This window comes from Sphaerodactylus townsendi, linkage group LG03, assembly GCF_021028975.2.
Source record: "Sphaerodactylus townsendi isolate TG3544 linkage group LG03, MPM_Stown_v2.3, whole genome shotgun sequence".
Lineage (NCBI taxonomy): Eukaryota > Metazoa > Chordata > Lepidosauria > Squamata > Sphaerodactylidae > Sphaerodactylus > Sphaerodactylus townsendi.
The window spans coordinates 151,703,879-151,727,258 of NC_059427.1; the positions used below are offsets into that span (position 1 = coordinate 151,703,879).

At 47.0% G+C, this 23,380-nt stretch overlaps 1 protein-coding gene across 1 annotated transcript in view; it reads left to right on the forward strand.

Moving 5' to 3' along the window:
• The first annotated feature begins 334 nt into the window (after positions 1–334).
• Positions 335–23,380, forward strand: part of PLXNB3 (plexin B3) — a 78,319-nt gene continuing 55,273 nt past the window's right edge. Inside the window, 13 exon segments of the mRNA XM_048487500.1 lie at positions 335–400; positions 4,883–5,008; positions 5,970–6,070; positions 6,171–6,303; positions 6,761–6,917; positions 8,793–8,910; positions 10,028–10,139; positions 10,913–11,041; positions 13,099–13,309; positions 15,290–15,462; positions 17,934–18,085; positions 19,633–19,738; positions 19,934–20,064. Of these exon segments, the coding sequence (XP_048343457.1) occupies positions 335–400; positions 4,883–5,008; positions 5,970–6,070; positions 6,171–6,303; positions 6,761–6,917; positions 8,793–8,910; positions 10,028–10,139; positions 10,913–11,041; positions 13,099–13,309; positions 15,290–15,462; positions 17,934–18,085; positions 19,633–19,738; positions 19,934–20,064 (1,715 nt within the window).

Consider the following 23,380-nt stretch of genomic DNA (forward strand, 5'->3'; position numbering starts at 1 on the left):
TGCCCAAAGGATAAATATCTCCCAAGGGTGATTCTTCCTCCACCCAACACGTTTTGGCCCCACGCTGGAGAGAAGTGAGCCGCGGGCCTCTTTCCTTCTGCCACCCACGTTCCCAGTGTCTGTGAGCAGCACAGGGCCCTCTGTTCTCTGGCACAATCAGGAGCTGTGTGTGATTTGTTCCCAATGTTAGCGTTTGTGGTGGGAGTTACTGCCTGATACTTTTCTACAAGGTCATTCTGAGTCTGTATCTTTCTCTTTTCTTCCGTCTCAGAAGAGAATCGGGTCTTGGTCTCGCTCCTCCTCTGTCTTGTGTCTGCGCCTGCTCCTCTAGGAGATGACAAATGACCATGGAGCTTTTCAACTGGGGCCCCTCAAGGCTCTGGCTCTTTCCCCCAAAAAGGTTGCCAACTTTGGGTTGGGGAAATTCCTGGAACTTTTGGGGTGGAGCCTGGAGAGCGCAGGATTTGAGGAAAAGAGAGATGTTGATTTGGTAGAATCCCAGAGAGTCTACCTTCAAAATATCCATTTTCTCCAGGAGAACTGATCTTTGTCATGTGGACATCAGCTATAATACCGGTAGATGTGCAGGCTCTAGCTGGAGATTGGCAACTTGACTCTTTGTCTCTGTCTGTCTGTCTGTCTGTCTGTCTCTGTCTCTGTCTCTGTCTCTGTCTCTGTCTCTGTCTCTGTCTCTGTCTCTGTCTCTCTCTCTCTCTCTATCTATCTATCTATCTATCTATCTATCTATCTATCTATCTATCTATCTATCTATCTATCTATCTATCTATCTATCTATCTATCTATCTATCTATCTATCTATCTATCTATCTATCTATCTATCTATCTATCTATCTATCTATCTATCTATCTATCTATCTATCTATCTATCATTTCCTCTAAGATCTTATTTCCCCTGCTAACAGATGTTATCACTTTTCCAACTGAGATCTGTGGCCCTCCTTTTCTTGTACGATCCATTTCCCTTTTTCTGTTTTTAATATCTCGTCATTTCTGGCTGGATGTCCTCCTTTGCGACTTGCCGTTTCTCTGCCCTCTGTCTGGGTCAGTTCCCCCCCCCCCGTTACTCTGGAGTAAAGCTCATATATTCCTCTTCAGAATCTTCTTTAACTGCGTTTTCCTCATGCTCCTCAAAATCTTCGTTAACTCTGCATTTTCTCTCTCTCAATTCAAACACTTCCCTAAACCTGCCATTTTCAAACATGTTTTTCATGCCGGGGCAAGTGAGGCAAATATGATTATCCCCCCACCCTCTGCCAGCACGCATTTGTGTGTGGTTTTGGGGTAGGGATGGTGTGCCATTATCGCTGTGTTTACATTGCTTTGCTAAAGCATTTGGGACCTTTCCAAAGTGCTGCGTGATTTCCCCACCACCACTGCCACCACCCCCTGTCCTGGTTGCAAGCTCAGGGCTTGCTTGGACCTGTCCGTCTGTATTGAGCTGTGTTTCCAGAGCAGTCGGCTTCTCTGGCTGACAGGATCCCGTGTCTCTCTGTCTTACTGGTCACCCAAAATAGACCAGTTCCGCACTTGAAATACCATGGGTATTGTTTTTCTCCCTTTGCTTCTCCTTATTTTTCCTTAGCTAAAGAATTCTGGTTTTCCTTCTAATCTCTCTGTTTTGTTCTCTGGTGTCGTTTCTGCTGCCCATTTTCTCTCTCTATCTTACTCTGGCCCAGTTTCACCTTTCTTACGTTCCCTTCATTGGCTTCCATTTCCTCTTTCAAATCCAGGTTGGCATTTGTTTTCAGGTTCCTTTTCTCCTTGGCACCTTCTTATCTAGCTTCTCTCCTCTCTCTCTCTCTCCTTCTTTTTTACCGCCACTTCATCTCTGTTCTGCAGATATTATTCTCTTTCAAAACTGCAGATTATGTCTTCTGTTTCATTCCTCCAGCTTGCTCCTCTACCTTCTTGCAAATATCAGGGGAGAGACTATGGCTCAGTGGTGGAGCATGTTTTGCATTCAGAAGATTCTAGGTTCTGTCCCTGATATCTCCAGTTGGTAGGTGATGAGAAAGACTTCTACCAGACACCCCGGAGATCCGCTGCCTATCTGGGTAGACAGTAGTGACTTTGATGAACTAATAATCTGATTCAACATACAACAGCTTCAAATTTCCAAGCTGCGTCTGAAAAACATCTTTCTTCTTGGTAGTCATTCAGCTCTGATCTCTTCCTCTTCACCTATCCCCTCCTTTTAAGCCTTTCCCCTGTCCCTAATGGTGAGATGTCTTCAGAAAGTAGCCAGGATTTGTTCTTAAAAACTCTAGTTTTGAGCAATGCCCAGCTGTCCAGATGGCTTCATCTGCAGAAGCAGCAACAATCGTTCTGTTGCTCCGGGCCCTGTGGTTGCCTAACGGCTTTTGCAGACCAAAGAAACAATAGTGCAAATAACCTATTCAGATAGTTGCCTCTGAATTTTCTGGCTACTCTGTCACCAATTTTATTTATCTCCCCCCACCCACCCCCCCAGCAAGTCTACATGGCATAAGCTGAGCCAGGTTTCTTTTTTGTGGTGTCTAAATCCTGGATGCATTATGTGCTGCCAAATTTGCGTAAATTTAATTCATGTACTTGGATGTCCTTTGTGATAGCTAATAAAAGAACTTCATTGTGCTGGGAGATTCTTGGGCTGTCGCTCCTTTTCGAGGCAAATGGTTTAACAGGCCTAGACTGAAAGTTTTTGGTCCATAGCCTCCCTCAACTCACATCTAGTGATTTAAATTTAAATGGGAAAATTTCCCCATTCAGCTTTTCCTGACCATGTGCGACAGCCACCACACCAATCCTTGTCGGTAGGCCTACCAGCCAGGGGTCTAAAAAGACCATGTTTAAATTGGGATGGGATGGACATAGTCTAAGTGGTCAGGAAAGGGAACACAGATAAGTGAACAGTATTTGCCCACCTTTTCAGCTGTAAACCGTCTTTACGACCACATTTCCCAAACACATTTTTGCGATTTGGTGGGTGTGCCACTAGGAATACCACAACCACAGTAGGTAAAAAAATAAATCTCCATTGATTAAGTCATTGCACAGCAACTGTGTAGGCTGGTGAGGGCTATAGAACAGACAAGGAGCACTTGCTTTGAATGCAGACAGACCCATGGTATTGCTAATTCTAAATGATGATGAGTAGCCATTTTGGAAAGATCCATGCTTGAGGAAAGACTTCCCGTCGGAAAAGACAGCCCTGGGCCAGAGGGGCCAATGGTCCGACACCACACAATACAGCTTTAGTTCTTCATGTGGACCTAAAACTGTTGGTAGTAATTGGTTTTCACTATTGTATGGCTGACAGGGATTTGGGGCGGGGAGAGTTCTATAAAGGATTAATCCTTAGAATATGTATGTATGTGTTTATACCCCCAGTGTCCTTCCTAATGGGGACCCAAGACTGTTTAAATTGTCCTGTTCTCCATTTTATCCTCACAACAGTCCTGTGAGGCAAGCTAGGCTGAGTATTTGTGCATGGCCCAGGGTCACCAGCAAGCCTCCATGCAAGAGTTAAGGATTCGAATGTGGATCTCTGAGATCTTCGTCGCGAGCTCTAACCACTACATCGCACTTGCTCATTCAGTATATGGTTTGATTTTTCCGTGGAATTTTGTATCAGTTGTTTATGGTGTCGTATTCAGTTTTTAAACACTCTTCTTGTCTTGGTTGTTTGGCCAGCATTCCCATTAATTCTGTGCTGTAGGTGTCACTTTTACTCTGAAAAAAAATATGCAGGTGAAATGCTGGAGGGCATTGCTTCCGGTTCCCTCTTTCTTATACTACTAGCAGGCCCATTTCTGCTTTTAACTGAGGTGAGTCACTTTCTTAGCAGTCAGATTTTGGGCTGTCATTAAAAGGTTTCAACTGCTGTCCTATGTGTCATCTGCTTATCCGAACATCTGCCAGTCCCCTCCCGGGGTTTAGTCCCAGGGTTTAATATAGGACATCATCCATTTAATTAATTATGGATGGGTTATTGCTGCTACTGTTTTTACTGTATTTATTGTTTTAATTGGGATTGTTTGATTTGTTTTTAGTTGTAATGTATTGCCCTTGGTTGGCCTGTGAACCGCCCTGAGCCCTTCAGGGGTAGGGCGGCCTACTAAATCAAATGAATGAATGAATGAATGAATGAATGAATGAATGAATGAATGAATGAATGAATGAATGAATGAATGAAATTATTCACCTTAGCATAATTTTTTCCTCACCCTTTGTCTTCTTCAGGCAGTTAAAGGCCTTGAACATACAGAAGCAACAAAAAGCGCTGACCCAATCCCACATATGCATTGATTTACAATTTTACATAACCCCTTTTGGCATCAGAGGACTATCATCTTATTTTTCAGAGCACTGTAGTCTCACTGAATGTCTAAGTTTGTCTTTTATTTCTGGTTCTGTACCTTCTGAGAATTTCTTTCAGCATACATAGTCTGTTATGGAAAAAGGTGGGTTAGAAAAGTCATAATTAAACAAATGCTTTCTAAGTGGAATCTGGACCAACTCAGGATAAACGGAAACAATGCAGATATCCCAAGAAATAACTGCACATACTAAGCAATGCAAGCTGCCGCCCAAAATGGCAGCACTGTGTCAAATCCTTGTGTAACTATTGAGACTTGAGACAGAGTTGCCATTTTTAGAGCAGTCCTGCGTTACTTCTTACACACCCTCTGCTTCCAGCAGGTGAACAGGTTTAAAACAGTGTCCTGTTTTTCCATCAGTGATTGGCAATGAGTGTTACAGAAGAGCAAGTGTACCACTGTGCCTGTGAGACCAAACTGACTGTTTTTTGTGGCTTTCAGACCTTTCTGATTATGCATGCCCTGAACATCTTAGATACATACAGTCCTCTAAATTGGTCTAGGTTTACCTGAACGGTTCCACGGCTCAAGTCTACAACACGGTGTCCACAGGCCAGCGCTCCCCAGTCAATCCAAACCTGCTGCTCGATGGAAGTGGGACCCACCTTTATGTGATGACAACCTCACAGGTGAGTCATGGGAGCCTGGAGGTGCCTCCTAACCAGCTTCCACCTTATTTTCCTTAACAATGAGTCTTGTTGTCTTTGGTTTGGAGGAGAAGAAATTCTTCCCCAAATTGGGTTTCAGTGGAACAGGGTGTTTTCTGATATACCACAGGGGTGTTCAACTCTGGTGCTTCAGATGTTCATGGACTACAATTCCCATCAGCCCCCGCAGGCATGGCTAGTTGGCCAGCAGGGGCTGATGGGAATTGTAGTCCTTGAACTTCTGAAACACCAGAGTTGGACACCTTTGATATAGTAGAACTGGGTAGAGAAAGTGGCATGATATAGCCAGATTTGGTCAGATCACAGAAGCTAAGCAGGGGTGGGAGGCTGCCAATCAGATTCTGTAGAGGAAGGTGATGGTTCTGCTTCTTACTTGCCTGGAGAAGGTAACGGCAAATCACCTCTGATTCTCACTTGCCTGGAAATCCCCTTGCTGGGTTTGCCATAAACTGAACTGGGCCAGGAGCTTTGTGATGCCTTTAAAGAATAAGAGCTGTATTTTATTCTTTATATTATTATTAGGGTGTTTTTTTTACCCTTCTCTGCCAGGCTCAGAGTGGTTTGCAACATTTAATTTCAATAAAATCAATATAACAATCACAGTAAACAATATAGTGCCTTTCTATCACATGGCTTTGGAGCAGCACAGTAATAAATCTGCAAGTGAAGAGCCTGTAACTCCAGAAGCCTCCCTCCCTCTCCACCACATCCTGAACCCCCAAATCAAGTTGGCTCCTGTTTTCCTTGAAGCCGTCAAACTTACCCCTTATTTATATCTTCCCCCTGCCTCCCAGAAGGTCTTTTTCATAAAAAGGCCTGTAATTTGCGCAGAGTAGATCAGTGCAAATTGTGTGTCACATGCTTGTGTGTATGCAGAATATGGGGCCTTTTAAAGACCAATCCTTGACTCTTTCCAACCCAGGTCTCCAAAGTCCCGGTTTCAGAATGCCCTCACTTCCAGGATTGTGACTCGTGTCTGCGTGCCCAAGATCCTTTCTGCGGTTGGTGTGTCCTGCAGAGCAGGTCAGTCTTCACTGAAGACTAGCAGAATGTCTAGTTTTTCATTAAAAGAAAGCATCTGTTCTCCCCCTATCCCCCCCTAATACAACTGGTTGATTGGCAGATGCACCCGCAAGTTGGAATGTGAGCGTCATGAGGTAGCCAGTCTCTGGCTCTGGAGCTACGGAGTGGAGAGCCAATGTCTGCGGGTGGAACAGATGTTCCCAGCCAATCAGAGTAGAGAAGAACGGACAGAGGTGGGTGAGAAGGATGGAGGGTTCAGTATTGGTTCAGTACTGGCTTGGCATTAATTCACCTGTTCGCTCTCTCAATGAGAGAATGCATGTAATAAGGCCATTCTGTCATTAGCATTTGCTCCAAGGATCTCCCCCCTCCCTCTGGCTTTTGCAAGCAAGTTCTCTTCTCCTAGCAATTAATACAGGCCAGAGTATCTGGAGACCCCCTTCACCCTGTTCCCTGCTCTGCCATAATTGATTCCCACCCCATCTTTGAAAGGTCATGTGCAAATTGGCGCCCAGTTAAATGTGAGGTTCCCGCACTGTTTTATTTAAGATCTGTCAACTGCTTTTGCCGCATGGATAATAATGCTGTGTCTCCAGTTTCCCTTTTTTAAAAAATAGAAGCTGTGGTGAAAAGCAAGAAAACTAATCGCTCTGCATTCCAGGAAAAATATGTGCCTCTTGCCCTGCCCAGGTCTCCATGCTAGTTCCAGAGCTCCCTGCCCTGGCTGAGGGGGAAAATTACCACTGTGCCTTTGGATCCCAAGACAGCCCCGCCCAGTTAGAGGGCTCCTGGGTTCGCTGCCTTTCTCCAGTTCCCGAGCAGGTGCAGCCCACCGAGGAGGGCAAAGGTGAGCCGGGTGATGGTGGTGGCAGGCGTTCGCATTATGTCACCCTTTTCCCCTCACGAGTTGATAGAAAATAGTGGCTGGATGAGAAATTGACAGTTCTGGTTATGACCTCAATTGCTTGAAAATGGCTTCCCTCAAAAAGAAGAAGAGCAGTATGGAGTTATATTCTCTCATGTAAGGTGACTCAAAGGGGCTTAAAATCTCCTCTCCCCCCGCTCCAGAACAAACACCATGTCAGGTGGGTGGAACTGAGAGAGCTCCAAAGAACTGTGGCTAGCCCAAGGTCACCCTGCTGGCATGTGTTGGAGTGCACAAGCTAATCTGGTTCCCCAGATAAGCCTCCACTGCTCAAGTGGCAGAGCGGGGAATCAAACCCAGTTCTCCAGATGAGAGTGCACCTGCTCTTAACCACTACTCCACACTGGCTCATTGGGAAGACACCACTGGCAGAGCAGAGGCAAAGGGGTGGAAGGATTTGTTCTTCAGGTATCTGGGCCCAGTGGCATGTAATGGAAGACACCACTGGCCCCACTGGCAGAGCAGAGGCAAAGGGGTGGAAGGATTTGTTCTTCAGGTATCTGGGCCCAGTGGCATGTAATGGAAGACACCACTGGCCCCACTGGCAGAGCAGAGGCAAAGGGGTGGAAGGATTTGTTCTTCAGGTATCTGGGCCCAGTGGCATGCAATGGAAGACACCACTGGCCCCACTGGCAGAGCAGAGGCAAAGGGGTGGAAGGATTTGTTCTTCAGGTATCTGGGCCCAGAGTATTTTGTGGGTTGGTTGCCGACCAAGGCTTCGCCCTGTGGGATCTGATGCAATTCCACAGGGCCTATAAGTGCTGTTCCACCGGCCATATGGTTGAGGCAGCTCCCATTTTTCCATCTAATTTGTCCCTCTCTCCTCACCATCGTTCCTTTACTAGCTCATCTTTAATTGATTGGGATGTTGTTTTGATTGTTTTTAGCTTGTTTGAAGATATTCAGTCACCATCTGAGTTTTAAATGTAAATATATTTAATGTATATTTTATGGTTTTATATGTTGAAGGCTGCCCTGAGCCTGCAAGGGGAAAGATGGCATATAAATTGAACAAAATAATGATTCTGTGTAACCCGTTCAAATTAACTCCCTTCTCCTGCATTAGGGTCCACTGGAAGCTTCCCAGCGCTTATCAAAGGCGGCTGCGTTAATAGCATGCTATTTGGATTGTATTTAATTTTACTTTGGCTCAGGGGTATTCTGCCTGTGGCAAATGCTCTGAATCTGGTTGCCTTGGAGAGAGAAAATGGTTGGAATTTTGTTTTTAGTGAGTAGGGGTTCCGTGGTTCAGTGGTAACTCTCCTGCTTTATGTGCAGAAGTTCAGTTCCAGGCATCTCCGGTTATAAGGATCTCAGCTGACGGAGCCTGTTAGTTGCTGCCAGTCAGAGCAGTCAGGATTCAATTGTTTGATTTCTTTAAAATAAAAGTTTCATGTATCTATCAGATTTTCCTGTAAAATGATATAATTTTGTCTATCTGCCTAGAACATTTTTGTTCTTGCCTTTCTTTTCAAAGGACCATGAGATTTGAGGGGTTCTTCCTTCCTTTTATCTTTACAACAGCTCTGCAAGGCAGGTTTGCTGAGAGAGCCACTGACCCAAGGCAGCCTCCATGGCTGAGTGGAACTTGAACCCACGTCTCATATAAAAAGCTCCCTATGAAATGCTTGTCGTCCCTTCTGGCAGGTCTCCCTTGGGAGCGTGGCTGCCCAGCGACTTGGAAGGGGCTGTTAGTGGGCAGATGCATTGTGGGAAGCCTGCCTTGAATGATGGACAGTTGGAAGAACTTCCCTGATCCGGAGACCTCTGTGGAGTCTGTCTGTTTTTCTCCATCAGATCACGTGAATGTAGTGTTGGCCTTGATGTTCCGGGATGTGGTCGTGGCTTCCACAGGGTTCTCCTTCTATGACTGCCACCTTGCCGTGAAGAATGGCTTGCTGGCCTTAACTTAGCCGTGGAGGTAGAAATGTGGGGAGCGTGGTGTTGATTGTAGAGGGGGCTGGAAGCACAGCCACAGCATGGCTGTTTATGGGACAAGAGGGCTCTGTCATAGAGGGAGCTTTAAGTCAAGATTGAAATTGTGATGGAATTGTACTGTAAATCTAGCAGCATCACACCTACATGTTAAAAGGGTCTTTGATCGCCGGATGGAGAAACTACAAAGGCCATGGAAACTCACCCAGGGCAGGAAGATGCCCAAATAAGGCACTTCAGAGGCTTTGGGTAACCTCATGGCAGAAATAGGAATGTTCTTGGACAGTAAAGGACAAAGACCAGGTCACTCTATCATGGGCTAAGCTAAGAGAAGCACCACTTGGCAGGAGGTCCCAACAGAACCGTAAGAATGTACTCAGCTGAGCAATCTCTGTAACTGCATTTATGTTTTATTTCTTTGATTTCTGTTTTTCAATAAAATTTTGAGAACTCAGCTAGCCTGGAGTCATTGGAGGAAGGAAAAGAACCTGTGATCGGAGGGAGATAAGTGTTGCTCTCCCAAACTTGATCTCAGCCTCAATCATCATAGAAATGAAAGGCTTAAGTTTGGCATGCTGCATCAGCTGATTTACAGCATTTCCTCCCTGCCCCCCAATGGAGGCTCACAGCTGCTTACATTGCTGTGCTTCCCTCCATTTTATTCTCATAACAACCCTGTTAGGTAGGTTAAGGCTGAGAAGGTGTGACTCGCCCAAAGTCACTTACATGGCAGAGTGGGAATTCGAACTTGGGTCTCCCAAAAACAAGTCCAACACGCTAATAGCTACACCAGGCTGACTCTTCTATCTCAGACTCTTCTATCTCAGAACAAAACACATTTCTTTCATTGCCATTGATGAGGAAGGAGAAGGCAACTGTGTAGGGCACTGAATCCCTGCCTTCTCTTCATTGAAATCTTACTGATTTTCCTCTTCTGCCTTTGGAAACGTCACAGGAACTTTAAAGCCTATTGCTGCCTTTGGGGGTTAAAAACTTTGACTTAAAAAAAAATACAATAAAAAAGAACCGACCCATTCGGAGAATGCTGTTTTTTTCAGCAAATGCTGAGCAGACCTTCTCTCGTTCTTCTCCCGTAGGTGTGGAGAATGTGTTGGCAGTCCGTGGCTCTGCCATTGGTGCCCGTCCAGTCACCGGTGTGTCCCTGGTGGGCCCTGCCCAAACGGAGAAGGGCCCATCTACAATCAGAAGGTGAGCAACTTCGTGGAAGTGCCTCTGTCTTGACATATATTCTAGAATCAGTGAAAGGAAAAGGGGATTCGTTTATTTACTTGATGTATACCCCATCTTTATACATAGTTCTCCTTTGTTCCATTTTATCCTCACAACTGTTGGACCATCTCCTCCTAGAGATTATACCGTTTCACAACTAGCAGAGTGTGCGGAGGCTAAGCACAGTGGAGCGGATCCCTGAACATGCGTGTGAGCTTTGGCACAAAGAAAAGTCGGAGTTGTTTATAGTTTCTGTTAGAGAAAGAGTATTTATTAGTGAACTCCATTCTGGATAGAAAGGTAGATAGATAGGTTCACTGTTCTATTCTAATCTAACTGGATGGGGATGGATGCATGAAGCATCCATGCTCTCTACGCACACGGTGCTGTAGATAGCTTGAGAGGAAGATGGAGCGTGAGAGACTAGAAGAAAGGAAGCCCCAAGAGCATCAGTCTAACATCAAAGGGATAGAGCCAGCATGATAGAGTAAAGGTGACAATGCCTAGGTCCCTCTCTAGCATCTGGCTAACTAGTAAAAACCCCTCTCTGGTTGAGGCAGGGAATAGCGTAAAGTCCTTCTCTCCCAACAACAACAATCCTGTGAGGTAGGCTAGGCTGAGAGTTTGTGGCCGAAGATCAATCAGCAGCTTCTATAACAGAATGTGGATTTGAACCGGGGTCTTCCAGATCCTTGTCCGGCATTTTAATTGACTACCCCAAACCAACCGCTGAATTCCTCCCTGTCTTTCAGGTACCCACCGAAGACCCCCAGGGTCCTTCATCATGCCCCAGTGTGGAGATAGCTGCCGAGTCCCACTTGATTCCTGTGGGTCTTGAAATGCCGCTGAGCCTGCTTGCCTGGAATCTGCACTTGCTAGGGGTGAGTTGGGAGAGTTATAAGCTCTAAGTATACCCTTTTGGCCGTCACATACAAAGCCCTAAATGGCCTTGGCTACTCTCTTTTGCGGGACTGCCCCTTCCCCTTGGCAACCGGCAAATGGGCAAAATCAGCAGCTGCCCATCTACAGGGCTGTTGTGGTCCCCATCCTGTGGAACAGCCTGCCTGAGGAGGTCGGGGGGACTCCTGCTCTCCTGTCTTTCTGCTGACTATGCCAAAATGAAGTATTCAAGAGAACTTCTCTGAACAGGTAATAAGGCAGTACTGTACAAACAGGTTCACAGACTTACTTGAGGTAATGATTGGGATTATGGTCTGTACTGCTATGTATAGCTTCTCGTAAGAAGGATCTTATTATGTAACTAGCAATAACACCCATCGTACAAATAGAAAACTGTTGGTGGGTTAACGATGCCCACTGAGGGGGCCAGCTCCTCCTACCTTTTCTCCCCCATTGGCCCTGCAGTTTACAACAGATAGTGAAAACCTAAATTATTCAGTGAAAGAAATCTTCCTTACAGATTCCGTTTGCCCAATACACAGACTCCCCTAACTTTGCAAACGAGCTCTCCCGGCTCATCTGCAGCTTGTCAGAGTTTATCCCAGGCAGGAAGTTCTTCAGTGTTTACCACAGGCATCTAGTCCTGGTAGGGAGAAGCATACCGTGGGGTGACTTCCTACAGCAAGGGCTGCCGTGAAGGACTTTGCCCCTCTGCGAGGAACTGGAATCTGGGCACTTCCCAGCTGTCAGACTCTCGAACGTGGAAATAACAGAGACCGTAGGAAAGTCCAAAAGCAGTTTATTCCAGGTAACACGAAGACTTATATCCTTTAATCCCCCACTCCCCGTTTCGCCCCACACCAAATGTCCACTACAGTTTCTACTACAAAGCTACAAAGAACCTGGGAACCTTTCACACCTCTTTGAAGATGGGCTGGCACCAGGAGATTGCTAGGAAAGGAAGAGGGAGACAGGGAAACAATTGCAAATTACACACAGCAAGACATCAAGATACTGACAGGCATGGTCCTGACACCAGCAACCTTTGCTTATTGTGGTTCATCATCGGGAATACACTGCTCAATTATATAGTAAGATTCTGTACCACTTAACGTGCTATGTGAATTCTTACACTAGCCATGCTTCCCTTCTTTCTTGTGGCTTCAGGCATCTAAAATCCTAATGCATTGGTTACTATAAGTTCGGTCTTGATGATTATACTGGCTCGCTATGTGCAGTCTACCTTGAGACCCTGTAAGAGAGGCAGACTATATATATATAGCAGTTCGCAGGATTCTTGTGGACAGAGACACCCGACAGTTTTAAAACTCTCCACCTCTGTAAGGAAGGTGAACACCTGGGGTCCCAAACTGCAGACACCCTGCCTTTCCCAGTTGTACCCTCTCTCCCTATATATATATATATAGGGAGAGAGGGTACAATATATATAGGGAGAGAGGGTGTGTGTGTGTGTGTGTGTGTGTGTGTGTGTGTATATACACACACGCACACGCACACGCACACACACACACATAGGGAGAGAGGGTACAACTGGGAAAGGCAGGGTGTCTGCAGTTTGGGACCCCAGGTGTTCACCTTCCTTACAGAGGTGGAGAGTTTTAAAACTGTCAGGTGTCTCTATCCACAAGAATCCTGCGAACTGCTAGTCTTTGCAAGGGTGCCTGAAATTTGTTTGCAGGACATTCTTTGCAGGACATTCCAGATTCTTCTGCAGGTGGGTCCTGTGCACATTTCTAACAGATTTAAATGTGTCTTGTTGGTGTGCTGTGGTTGTTGAGGGTGGCGTATTGGCACTAGCATTCCGGTTCTTTGTAAAGGGTCACTGTCAGGAGGGTTCCATTTGCAGGTGCTGGATAGGATTGGTGTGTGGGCGGGGCATTGCTTGTCATTTGCTCCTTCAGTCGGTGGGACTGACTGCTTTTGAGGTGGGGCTGTCAGTGAGGGGTGGGCTTGATGGGAGGACTGGTGCAGAGGGAGAAAGTAGGGTCTGGTTTCACATTGCTGTTGGTGTCTTCAGGGATCAGAGAGGCTCTCCTGTGTGTTGGAAGTGGAGGGGACCCTGACTGTGGTGCCAGCATCATTGGAGGAAGGGGACCGAGGAACCTCGCGTCGTGTGCAGTGTCTGCCCTGGATGTACAGTTACACCCAGCCCGTCCCAGAACTCAGCGTCTCCCTCTATGTTTTGGTGGGGGATGACCAGCGCCTTGATAGCCGCGGAGACCTGTACGGTAAGTGAGGTGTGGTGGAGGATAGATTTTTCTGTCTCAGTGATATGCGTAGGGCGTTGTCTGTGTGTGCATTTGCATATATATGTATGCCCCAATGCATAAGCATACCACAATTCCACAAAAATGTAGAATATAGTAGCAGGTGTAGACAGAGCTACAAAACCCCTGGTAAGGATGGAGGATTTCCCGCCTCAAGTTCTTATTACCCACTGCCATTCCAACCTGTGGCAGGATATACATTAATTTTTTTTAACTTAAAAAGACTCTTTGTATGGTCAATGTGTGGTCAATGACATCATTTCTAGGTACAACTCGGAAGCAACAGAACTCTAGGAATCACCAAAAACTTTATAGTACAACCATAGAATTTCTGACAATTCCTAGAGCTACCCAATGTCTCTTGCATGTTGTACTCAGTAGTGGCATCATCATATTTGTGACACTGCCCCCACACCCCATCCTGTGCTGGTTACCAAGCTGAACTCAGCAAGCCTAGGAGCAGAAAGCTAATCATATTTATTTTAAAAAGTTACTTTTCTAGCTTTTAGGGATGCAAAGATATACTTAAATGTATGTAGGCCAGTGGTCTTCAACCTATGGAGGTGGGGGAGCCCTCTGGCAGTCAAACACAGGCAAGTCACGTGACAGCCATGTGACACCAGAATTACCCAACTGGAGGAGGAGGAGCCAGTCCTCATTGGTGGGGAGTCTTGGCTGTACACATGCATTGCACTGGTAGACTGACTGGTTGTTTGGGAGTGGCCAGGTGGTGTATAGAGACAGGGAGAGGAGGCAGAAAGCGATTTTGCAGCATGCAGAGTGTCTCTGACTTCCCTGGACAGAAAAGCATTTTCACTCCTGAGTGACCTTGCCATGCTGACATCCTGCTTCTCTCTGCGTGCCTGCAAAGGGAGTTGGAGAGAGAGAGAGAGAGGGCTGAATAATGCTTACATAAGAACATAAGAACTAGCCTTCTGGATCAGACCAGGGTCTATCTCGTCCAGCACTCTGCTACTTGCAGTGGCCCAGCCTTTGGGAGCTCACATGCAGGATGTGAAAGCAATGGCCTTCTGCTGCTGCTCCCGAGCACCCGGTCTGCTAAGGCCTTTGCAATCTCAGATCAAGGAGGATCAAAATTGGTAGCTATGGATCGACTTCTCCTCCATAAATCTGTCCAAGCTTCCAGCAGTAAGGCTACAGCTCCAGTGCCCTGTGTTGGTTAGTCTTCTCCAAGGGACCCAAACTGTATGAAATTCTGCAAATAAACAGGGCATGATGAAATTATTCAAAATGCGGCCCCACATACCTAATTTATACAGGATGTGGGATTACTGTACTCTTAACACAGATCACTTTTTACACATGTTGAACACTGGAAACGCCCCAGAATGACTGCTTCCCCACTTTCTAACTTTCCAGTACAACCCTTCTTATTTAAGTGGGATGTACAGGTTTTTTTCTGCCTTCCCTGGACAAGCTGTGTCTAGAGTGGGAATGGCAAGTTAGAAGTGTCAATATTGACTGACTAGTACAGGTTTTGTCAAAGGCCAGAATCACTAGAGTGTTGTGGGTTTTCCAGGTTGTATGGCCGTGTTTCAGTAGCATTTTCTCCTGACGTTTTGCCTTCCAGATGCCAGCCACAGATGCAGGCGAAATGTCAGGAGAAAATGCTACTGAAACACGGTCATACAATCCAGAAAACCCACAACACCCTACTGTTACAGGTTTTTCTGGCAACATGGCTGTGGTCTGGTAATTTTAGCTCCTACTGTTTTGCCCACATCTGCCGGTGGCATCTTCAGAGGTGCATCATGAGACATGGTATGGAGAGAAACACATCTCACTATGGCAAGCCGTGGCCACGCAGCCCAGAAAACCCACAACAGCCAGTCAGTTCTGGCCATTGAAGTCTTCGACAATACAGTGTTCTTGACTGAGTCCAGTTTTTACCTCTTTTCTTTCTTGCTCTCCTCTCGCCAGTGAAGCTCTATAATTGTTCTGCCACACGTTCCGACTGCAGCCGCTGCAGGGCTGCCCCCAGCCACTTCCGCTGTGTTTGGTGCCTGCTGGGAGAGACACCCAGTTGTGTCTACAAGGAGCAGTGTCCCCCACAAGCCGGTGTGCCAACTTGCCCGTCGCCCGTCATCCACTCGGTAAGAAACAGTGCAGTTGAGCCTGCCGGTTCAGTGGCAGGGGAAGTGTGGGTAGTTGCCATGGGAGTTGGGAGCTCTTCCAATTTTTTATAGAACTGAAACAGTGACTCGGGCTGGCTTTTGATGGGAAGTCTGTGGCAGGAGATGTACCATTTTGGATTGCGGCGGGGGAGCACTCACATGACGGAATGCCTTCAAATTCCCTCTGCACGTCAGGGGCAGAGAGCAAGGGGGGAACCCTTCTCCTTGGTGCTTGTCGGGAAGTGCACTCAGACACACCTGTACGTAAGGGCTGTCAAATTGCAACTGACTGACAGCAACCCCCGCAAGGCAAATGAGAAACAGAGGTGGTTTGTCTTTGCCTTCTTCTGCAGAGCCTTCTTTTGGGGGTCTCCCGTCCAAGTACCGACCCTGTTTAGCTGCCAACTTCTGGTGACCCCAGCAAGGGGCTTTCCAGGCAAGTGAGAAGCAGCAGTGGTTTGCTGTTGCATTCCTCTCCAGAGTTTTTCTTGGGGGTCTCCAAGAGCTGACCATGCTTAGTTTTCAGTTTATGGTGACCCCAGCAAGGGGCTTTCAGGGCAGAGCCTGGTCCCCCATCCAAGTACCAGCCCTGCTTAGCTTCTAAGATCTGGCAAGATGAGGCTATACCATGCTACCGTTAGTACATCAGTCATGTGTAGAGTTGCCATATTCCAGTTCTCCAAATGTCGATTGCCTGATATACCTGTGGTATAGGCTGATAGCCAGTTATGCAAATCAAGGCCCTCGTTGCTCGCCAGCGGCATTTTATGTCTGTTCCTGGCAACCCCCATAAAAATTTGGGGGAGGATTAGAAGGAAGGAAGGGAGAATCTCTGTCTCTCCTGATGGATTTATTGATTTGTTTGTTATTCATTTTATAGCACACTCTCCCCACCCCAAGGCAGGGTTCAGAGCACCTCTCAACAAGTTACAACTAGGCATAATACATACAAATAAAAACAATAGCAATTGAATGGAGAACAGTAATATAACCAGATTTTAAATTCCACATTTGGTTGAGCCACTGATAGCAGCTCTACAGCCAGTCCAAATGGTGCAGGCAAGAGCAGCCTTCAGTGATATGTCTAGGACAAGAATTGCTCACTCCTTTCCTTCTCAGACATAGAAAACATGCCTTTGCTGCAGTTTTCCCCAGCCTCAGTGGTAATCCTGACCCCCTTCACTGACTACAGCATCAGTTCCCAACCGTTTTGAGCATGAACACCCCTTTTAATAGAGTTGCCAACTTTTGGGTTTGTGGTTGAGTTTGGGAAGGGGAGCGACTTCAGTGGGGTATAACGCCATAGAGCCCATCTTCCAAAGTAGCCATTTTCTCCAGGGGACCTGACCCCAGCAATCAGTTTTAGTCCCTGGAAATCTCCAGTCACCACTTGGAGGTTGTGAACCCTGCCTTTTAAACACTGGGAAAAAATCCCATGATCGTAGTTGGACAGTTAGCATCTGTTGATTGAGAAAATACATAATGACAGAAAGATCAAAAGGACGGTGCTTACTTCAGCTGTGGATTCATAAATTCTCTTGCAATAACAACTGGGATAGACCAGTAGAAAGCAGTAGCTGGGGGTGTTGCTGATTAAATGGTTGGGTCTTTTCTGCTTTGTTTCCTGTTTCTGAATTTAGCAAGTGCTAGAGTCTTACTTACAGTGCAATCCATGCAGGGTAGGGGGAGTTATAGAAGATGCATGATGACACACTGGCCCAAGTGCTCCATATGCCAGTGCAAGGGGCATTAATGCTGGCGGCATCCAAACAAGGAAACTCCCCACCCCCCCAACACCAGCCTCTTCCACCACAGGAGCCGGCGCTGGTGCTGGTGCTGGGAGTGTTGGGGGCATTTCCGGGGATGGAGCTGGTTTTAGTTGGCTTCCTGTGCCCCTATGGCCCAGGAACACCCCCCTTTGGCTGGCATAGACTTGTGCCCGCTAAAAGTGTGACGCAGCCTATTACACTGGATAAAGGAATTTCATAGTGGCTGGGGATTCCAGCTGTTTTTCTTGGCTCCTAAACTGCCCGAGACCCCTTTCAAAGTGGCATGGCTGTGCTCAGCTGTTGTGAACTCCTCTCCCCTGGATTGCTTCCCGTTGTGGTGTGGGTTTTTTGCATGAAAACTAGGAACAGACCAGCTAATGGCTGAAATGGATGAAATCTGGGTAACTGGGCTCTATGATAGTGGGGAGAAGAAGAATCATACAAACACCAGTCTGAAAAAGTGCAGCGTCTTGATCCGGCTTGGTTACCTCAGTGAGCACCAAGTCTTTAGTTATTCCCTAATGTCTGTATACTATCTTCCCAAGTTCTTGTGTTGCACGTGAGACAAGCTCGTATGTCTGAGCACTTCGCAGCAAGGCCCAACTGCCAGTCCTCTGTCATTTTATTTAAATCCGGAGCGGGAAGTTCCGGTTTGCTTGACACTGTATTCCCCTTTTCCAGATCAGTCCCCTCACTGGACCCTTCGAGGGAGGCACATCTCTCACAGTGATGGGGTCCAACCTGGGTCACCGCTTTGAGGATGTAGCTGACACCGTGACCGTGGCCAACCTGCCGTGCGTCCCTAATCCGGCCTTGTATCTTGTCTCTACTCGGTAAGATGGTCTGGTGGATGGGCCGTTGTCGTCCAGTGTTTGAACCTGCAGGCACCTTTGGAGTGCTGATACCATGTGTAGTGGAGTGCAGCCATCACAAAATATGGCAGCCATATGAGGCGGAGCCTCGCCACAAAGCAGCTGATCCACAGATTACTTTCCAGTCACGCCCAGTAAAGATGCGTTGTGCTGTGGCATGCAGCTGCTGCTGCTCAGGAGCAGTATTTTTTAAAAAATTCATGCTTGCCAATCAAATCTCCAGAGGCCACTCAGAAGCCCTGCTGGACAAAACTCCACCTGGACCCACCCACTTTATATAAACATTTGGTAGGCTCCAGGAAAGATGTGGGTAGGTGCCATGAGAACCTCTGAATTAGAGTGTCGGACTATGATCCAGGAGACTGGTTTGAATCCTAGTTCTGTCATGGAAGCTTGCTGGGTGGCCTTGGACCCAGTTGCAGATTCTTGGCCCTAACCCACCTCACAGGGTTGTTGTAAGGTTAAATGGAGGAGAGGAAACCGACATTGGTCACCTTGGGTGCCCACTGTGGAGGAAGGAGGAGGTATAAATGAAACAGGTAAAATAAACTGATAAAAACAGGCATGGCTTCCCCACCTGCCCATACAGAAAGTTCTTTAAAACACAAGTGGACTACCTTGTGGTGTAGTGGTTAACAGCAGGTGGAGTCTAATCTGGAGAACAGGGTTTGATTCCTCCCACTCCTTCACATGAGCAGCGGACTCTTATCTGGTGAACTGGATTTGTTTCACTGCTCGTACACACAAAGCCTGCAAGGTGACCTTGGGCTAGTCACAGTTCTCTCCACACTCTCTCAGCCCCATCTTCCTCACAAGGTGTCTGTTGTGGGGAGAAGAAGGAGCCCCTTTGAGTCTCCCTACAATAAAGTAAAGGAGGGGGTATAAATCCAAACTCCTCTCCTTCTTGTTGAGGTGTCCAGGGAACATCCCATCTGAAAGGGCTGCAGTTAATATACGTCTCTTGTTTGCATTGATTTGCATATCCTCTTTATTGGTGTGACAGATGCTGCCCAGCTATTTTGGCTGGACCGTGTCATTGAATGTCCTACACAAGACGTGCATTTCAAACCAATCCCTTTGATCTATTTTTGTGGCACTTTTTTCTTAGCATCCTTTCACACAGTGATCTCTGTGAAGCAGGTAATTAACAGTCCCTGCTATTTATATGAAACAGGCTTGGCCAAAAGACACCCTTGGAATGATTCACTGATTTCAATTTGAACGGGAGTTTCAAATCCAGCACGCCCCTTAGTAAGAGCTGGAAGCTGCGCTGAATCAACCACTGTGGCATAGTTTTGATCCTTTACAATACTTTTGTCCTTGTTTTGTTTTGTTTTTATTTCAATCTGTCCTTTATCTTGGCCATCATGAAGACTGGAGCCTTTGAATTCTTGCAGCTGCCCCAAGGCCTTACGTTGTGGGTCACAGTTTCCTTTACCCCTTTTCAAACTCCCTGTAGGAACTATTCAGGCTTTCCCACAATGAAGTCCTTCTACTGCTCCCTACAGGATTGTTTGCAATGTGCCCCCGGGAAAGCCAGGGTTATCCGGCCCTGTTGAGGTCACGGTTGGGGACCGCCTGCCTGGGATTTCCACCAGCAACTTTACCTACCAGGTCAGTACCTGACTGCAAGCGACACCAAGAAAGGGAGAGACTCTCCTTTGGGGTGGGGAGAGGGGAGAGAGGCATGTTTTCTTCCCTGTGGCTATCTGATACTGTGGACTTCCCACGTGATGCCACTGGGAAGGGGACAGAGTCTGGATCCTAGGAGCACTTGCAAAACCCTAACAGGCACTATTCTCTCCTCAGGACCCCACACTTCTTGACCTGCACCCCCACCTCGGCCCCATTGCTGGAGGTACTCGGCTCACCATCATTGGAGAAGAGCTTCTGACGGGCAGTGACATTGCCGCCTACGTTGGGGACCTGCCTTGCCTCTTGTGAGTGATGGCTTTCTTCCATCATCTCCTCTAGCTTCGGTTCTGGTTTCAGAACTTGAGAGAGCGCGTCCACCCATTCATTTCTGCCCTGATAATGAAGTCGTAGGGGGAGGCCCACCTGGCTGCCCTGCTCCCTTTTGGAGGTGAGGAAGTTGGGGCAGCCTGGAGAGCCTTCTCAACAGTGGCCCCTGCGCTGTGGAAAGTCCTCCTACCAGAGACAAACTAGGTGTCTTCTCTTCTATCAGCAGTGGCGTAGCAGGAGCAGCAGTGGCGTAGTGGTTAAGAGCAGGTGCACTCAAATCTGGAAATCCGGTTTGATTCCCCGCTCTGCCACCTGAGCTGTGGAGGCTTATCTGGGGAATTCAGATTAGCCTGTACATGCGAGCACATGCCAGCTGGGTGACCTTGGGCTATAGTCACAGTTCTTCTGAGCTCTCTCAGTCCCACCTACCTCGCAGGGTGTTTGTTGTGAGGGGGGAAGGGAAAGGAGTTTGTAAGCCCCTTTGAGTCTCCTATAGAAGAGAAAGGGGGGATATAAATCCAACTCTTCTTCTTCTGGGGTTTCAGTGCCTGGCGAAGACTAGCTGTTTCACCTGGGCGTTTGGCTGATTCCCCCTACTGGGATGGGGCATCACCTTAAACTGTCCTGTACACTCCGCCCACCTTTGCGGGAGATTGCGGTGGGAGTTTCAGAACTTGGAATGGTCTATGGTTTTATGATAGTCTTTATAGGGGTACTGAATGGGATTTTATCATGCTTTTTATTGTTAGGGTAAGGGTTAGGTAAAGGGCGGGGTATAAGTTGAAAATAATAACAATAATAATAGCAGCAGCAGCAAGGTCGATGAAAAAGAGCATGATAAGGTCACTATATACCATGATTTAAAAATTGAGATTCAGCAGCTATGGTGCAAACCAGCTGTCCCTGTGGTAATCGGCACCCTGGGCCCCATTTCGAAAACACTGAGGCTGCGCTTGAAACATCTTCAGATCAATAAAAATCAGCATCTGTTGGATTCAAAAGGCAGCCCTGCTGACACCTGCACAGATACCACATTGATACATTACAATATTTGGAGCCTTTGGGGTGAGGCTCAAATTGTAATGAAAAGCTGACAGCCAGCTAAAGAATCGGCAGTTGTTGCATGAAACAAAATAAAAAAATAATAATAGCTTGTGTGACAAGATGTTCTCTTGCATCCAGACAGAGACTGTAGACCAACTAGTTATCTAAGAATTAATGTTTAAAACTCTTTAGACCCAGATATTGCCAGGATCTATCTGATACAAGGTTATTTATTAATTTTTAATTATTTGAAAGCTCCCTTTCTGCCTTATGGAACCCGAGGTGTAGTAGAACATAGATAAAACATATAGAATAGGATGCTACATTAAAAACAGAAAAGCCAAAATTTTAAATCACAACTCAGACTTGCTGGTGAACTTAACCAAATGTGGTCCTAAATAAAACTGTCTTCAGTGGCCGTCTAAAAATCAAAAGCAACGGGGCCAGGCACACCTTCCTGGTCTAGATGTCCTGTACAGCAGTGGCGTAGGAGGAGCAGCAGTGGTGTAGGAGGTTAAGAGCTCGTGTATCTAATCTGGAGGTACTGGGTTTGATTCCCTGCTCTGCTGCCTGAGCTGTGGAGGCTTCTCTGGCTTATCTGGGGAATTCAGATTAGCCTGTGCACTCCCACACACGCCAGCTGGGTGACCTTGGGCTAGTCACAGCTTTTTGGAGCTCTCTCAGCCCCACCTACCTCACAGGGTGTTTGTTGTGAGGGGGGAAGGGCAAGGAGATTGTAAGCCCCTTTGAGTCTCCTGCAGGAGAGAAAGGGGGGATATAAAATCCAAACTCTTCTTCTTCTGTAACCATCAGACTGCTTTTGAAAACTGCTGGGCTGCCATTTTGTGTACCCACAAAATGTGCCTCTTTGATTGATGAGATAGTAAAGTGCCTCCCTGTAACCTCTGTTCTTGGGAAGGAATATATGGAATAAGATGGTCTTTCAGATACTCAGATCTCAAGCCTTATAGGTGTCAAGCCCTGGATCTGTTACCAATATCGGACTCAGTGATTTCAATCAAAAGCCTTTCTTGACAGATGGCAGCATGGCCACAGAAGAAGCCAGTTCTAAATACTGGCTTCCCAAGCACCCTTTTGTACCCACCAAGGTGCGTCCCTTCCTTCCTCCTCCCGGAGATATCAAAGCAAAAGCAATACAGAGCAGGAATGTGAGAGCTGTTAGTTTTCAAGGCCAAACAGAGGACTATCAGTCCCACTGGCACTGGGGCACAATCTACATTGCTACAGGTTACAAAGCACAAAGGCCGCAGGAGACCTAGTCTATAAAATTATGCATGGGGTAGAAAATGTCAACGGAGAGAATTTTTTCTCTCTCACAATACTAAAACCAGGGGGCGTACATTGAAAATGCTGGAGGGAAGAATTAGGACTAATAAAAGGAAACGTTTCTTCACGCAACGCGTGATTGGTGTTCGGAATATTCTGCCACAGGAGGTGGGGATGGCCACTAACCTGGATAGCTTTAAAAGGGGCTTGGACAGATTTATGGAGGAAAAGTCGATCTGTGGCTACCAATCTTGATCCTACTTGATCTGAGATTGCCAGTGGCATTCCTGCCTAGGGACAGGGGGTACCCTATGTTCCCCGGTTTCCCCATTTGGTCAACGTAAATTCCAACATATTCCAGGGTCGTTTGTGTGTTTTTAAATGTTTTAAGTGTTTTTTCACGTTCCGGCCTGCAGGGGGCGCATTTTTAAGGCTAGTGCAGGGGTAGGGAACCTTTAACACTCAAAGAGCCATTTGGACCCGTTTTCCATGGGAAAAGAAAACACTTGGAGCCGCAAATAATTTTTGACATTTAAAATAAAGATAACACTATATATATAGGGTTTTTTTTAACCTTTTACTCCGCTCATTCTGAGAAGCGCATGGATGCGCCCGCCCTGCTGCCTGCAGGGCAGGCAAGGATGAAGCCGGCGGCTCGGCCTTGCCGGCCGCCGGGAAAACGCCTCGCCCTGCTCCAACAGGGCGTGGCGCAGAGGGGAAGCCGCCGCAGCGCGGCCTAGTTTCCAACTGCGGGCAGCAGGCGCCCGCCCTGCTGCCTGTAGGATGGGCAAGGATGGGGCCAGCGGCTCAGCTCGTGGAGCCACAGTGCAAGGGCAGAAGAGCCGCATGCGGCTCTCGAGCCGCAGGTTCCCTACCCTTGGGCTAGTGGCACCAAAATTTCAGGGAACCATCCAGAGTCTGTCCTGATGATACTACCCAAATTTGGTGATGTTTGGCTCAGGG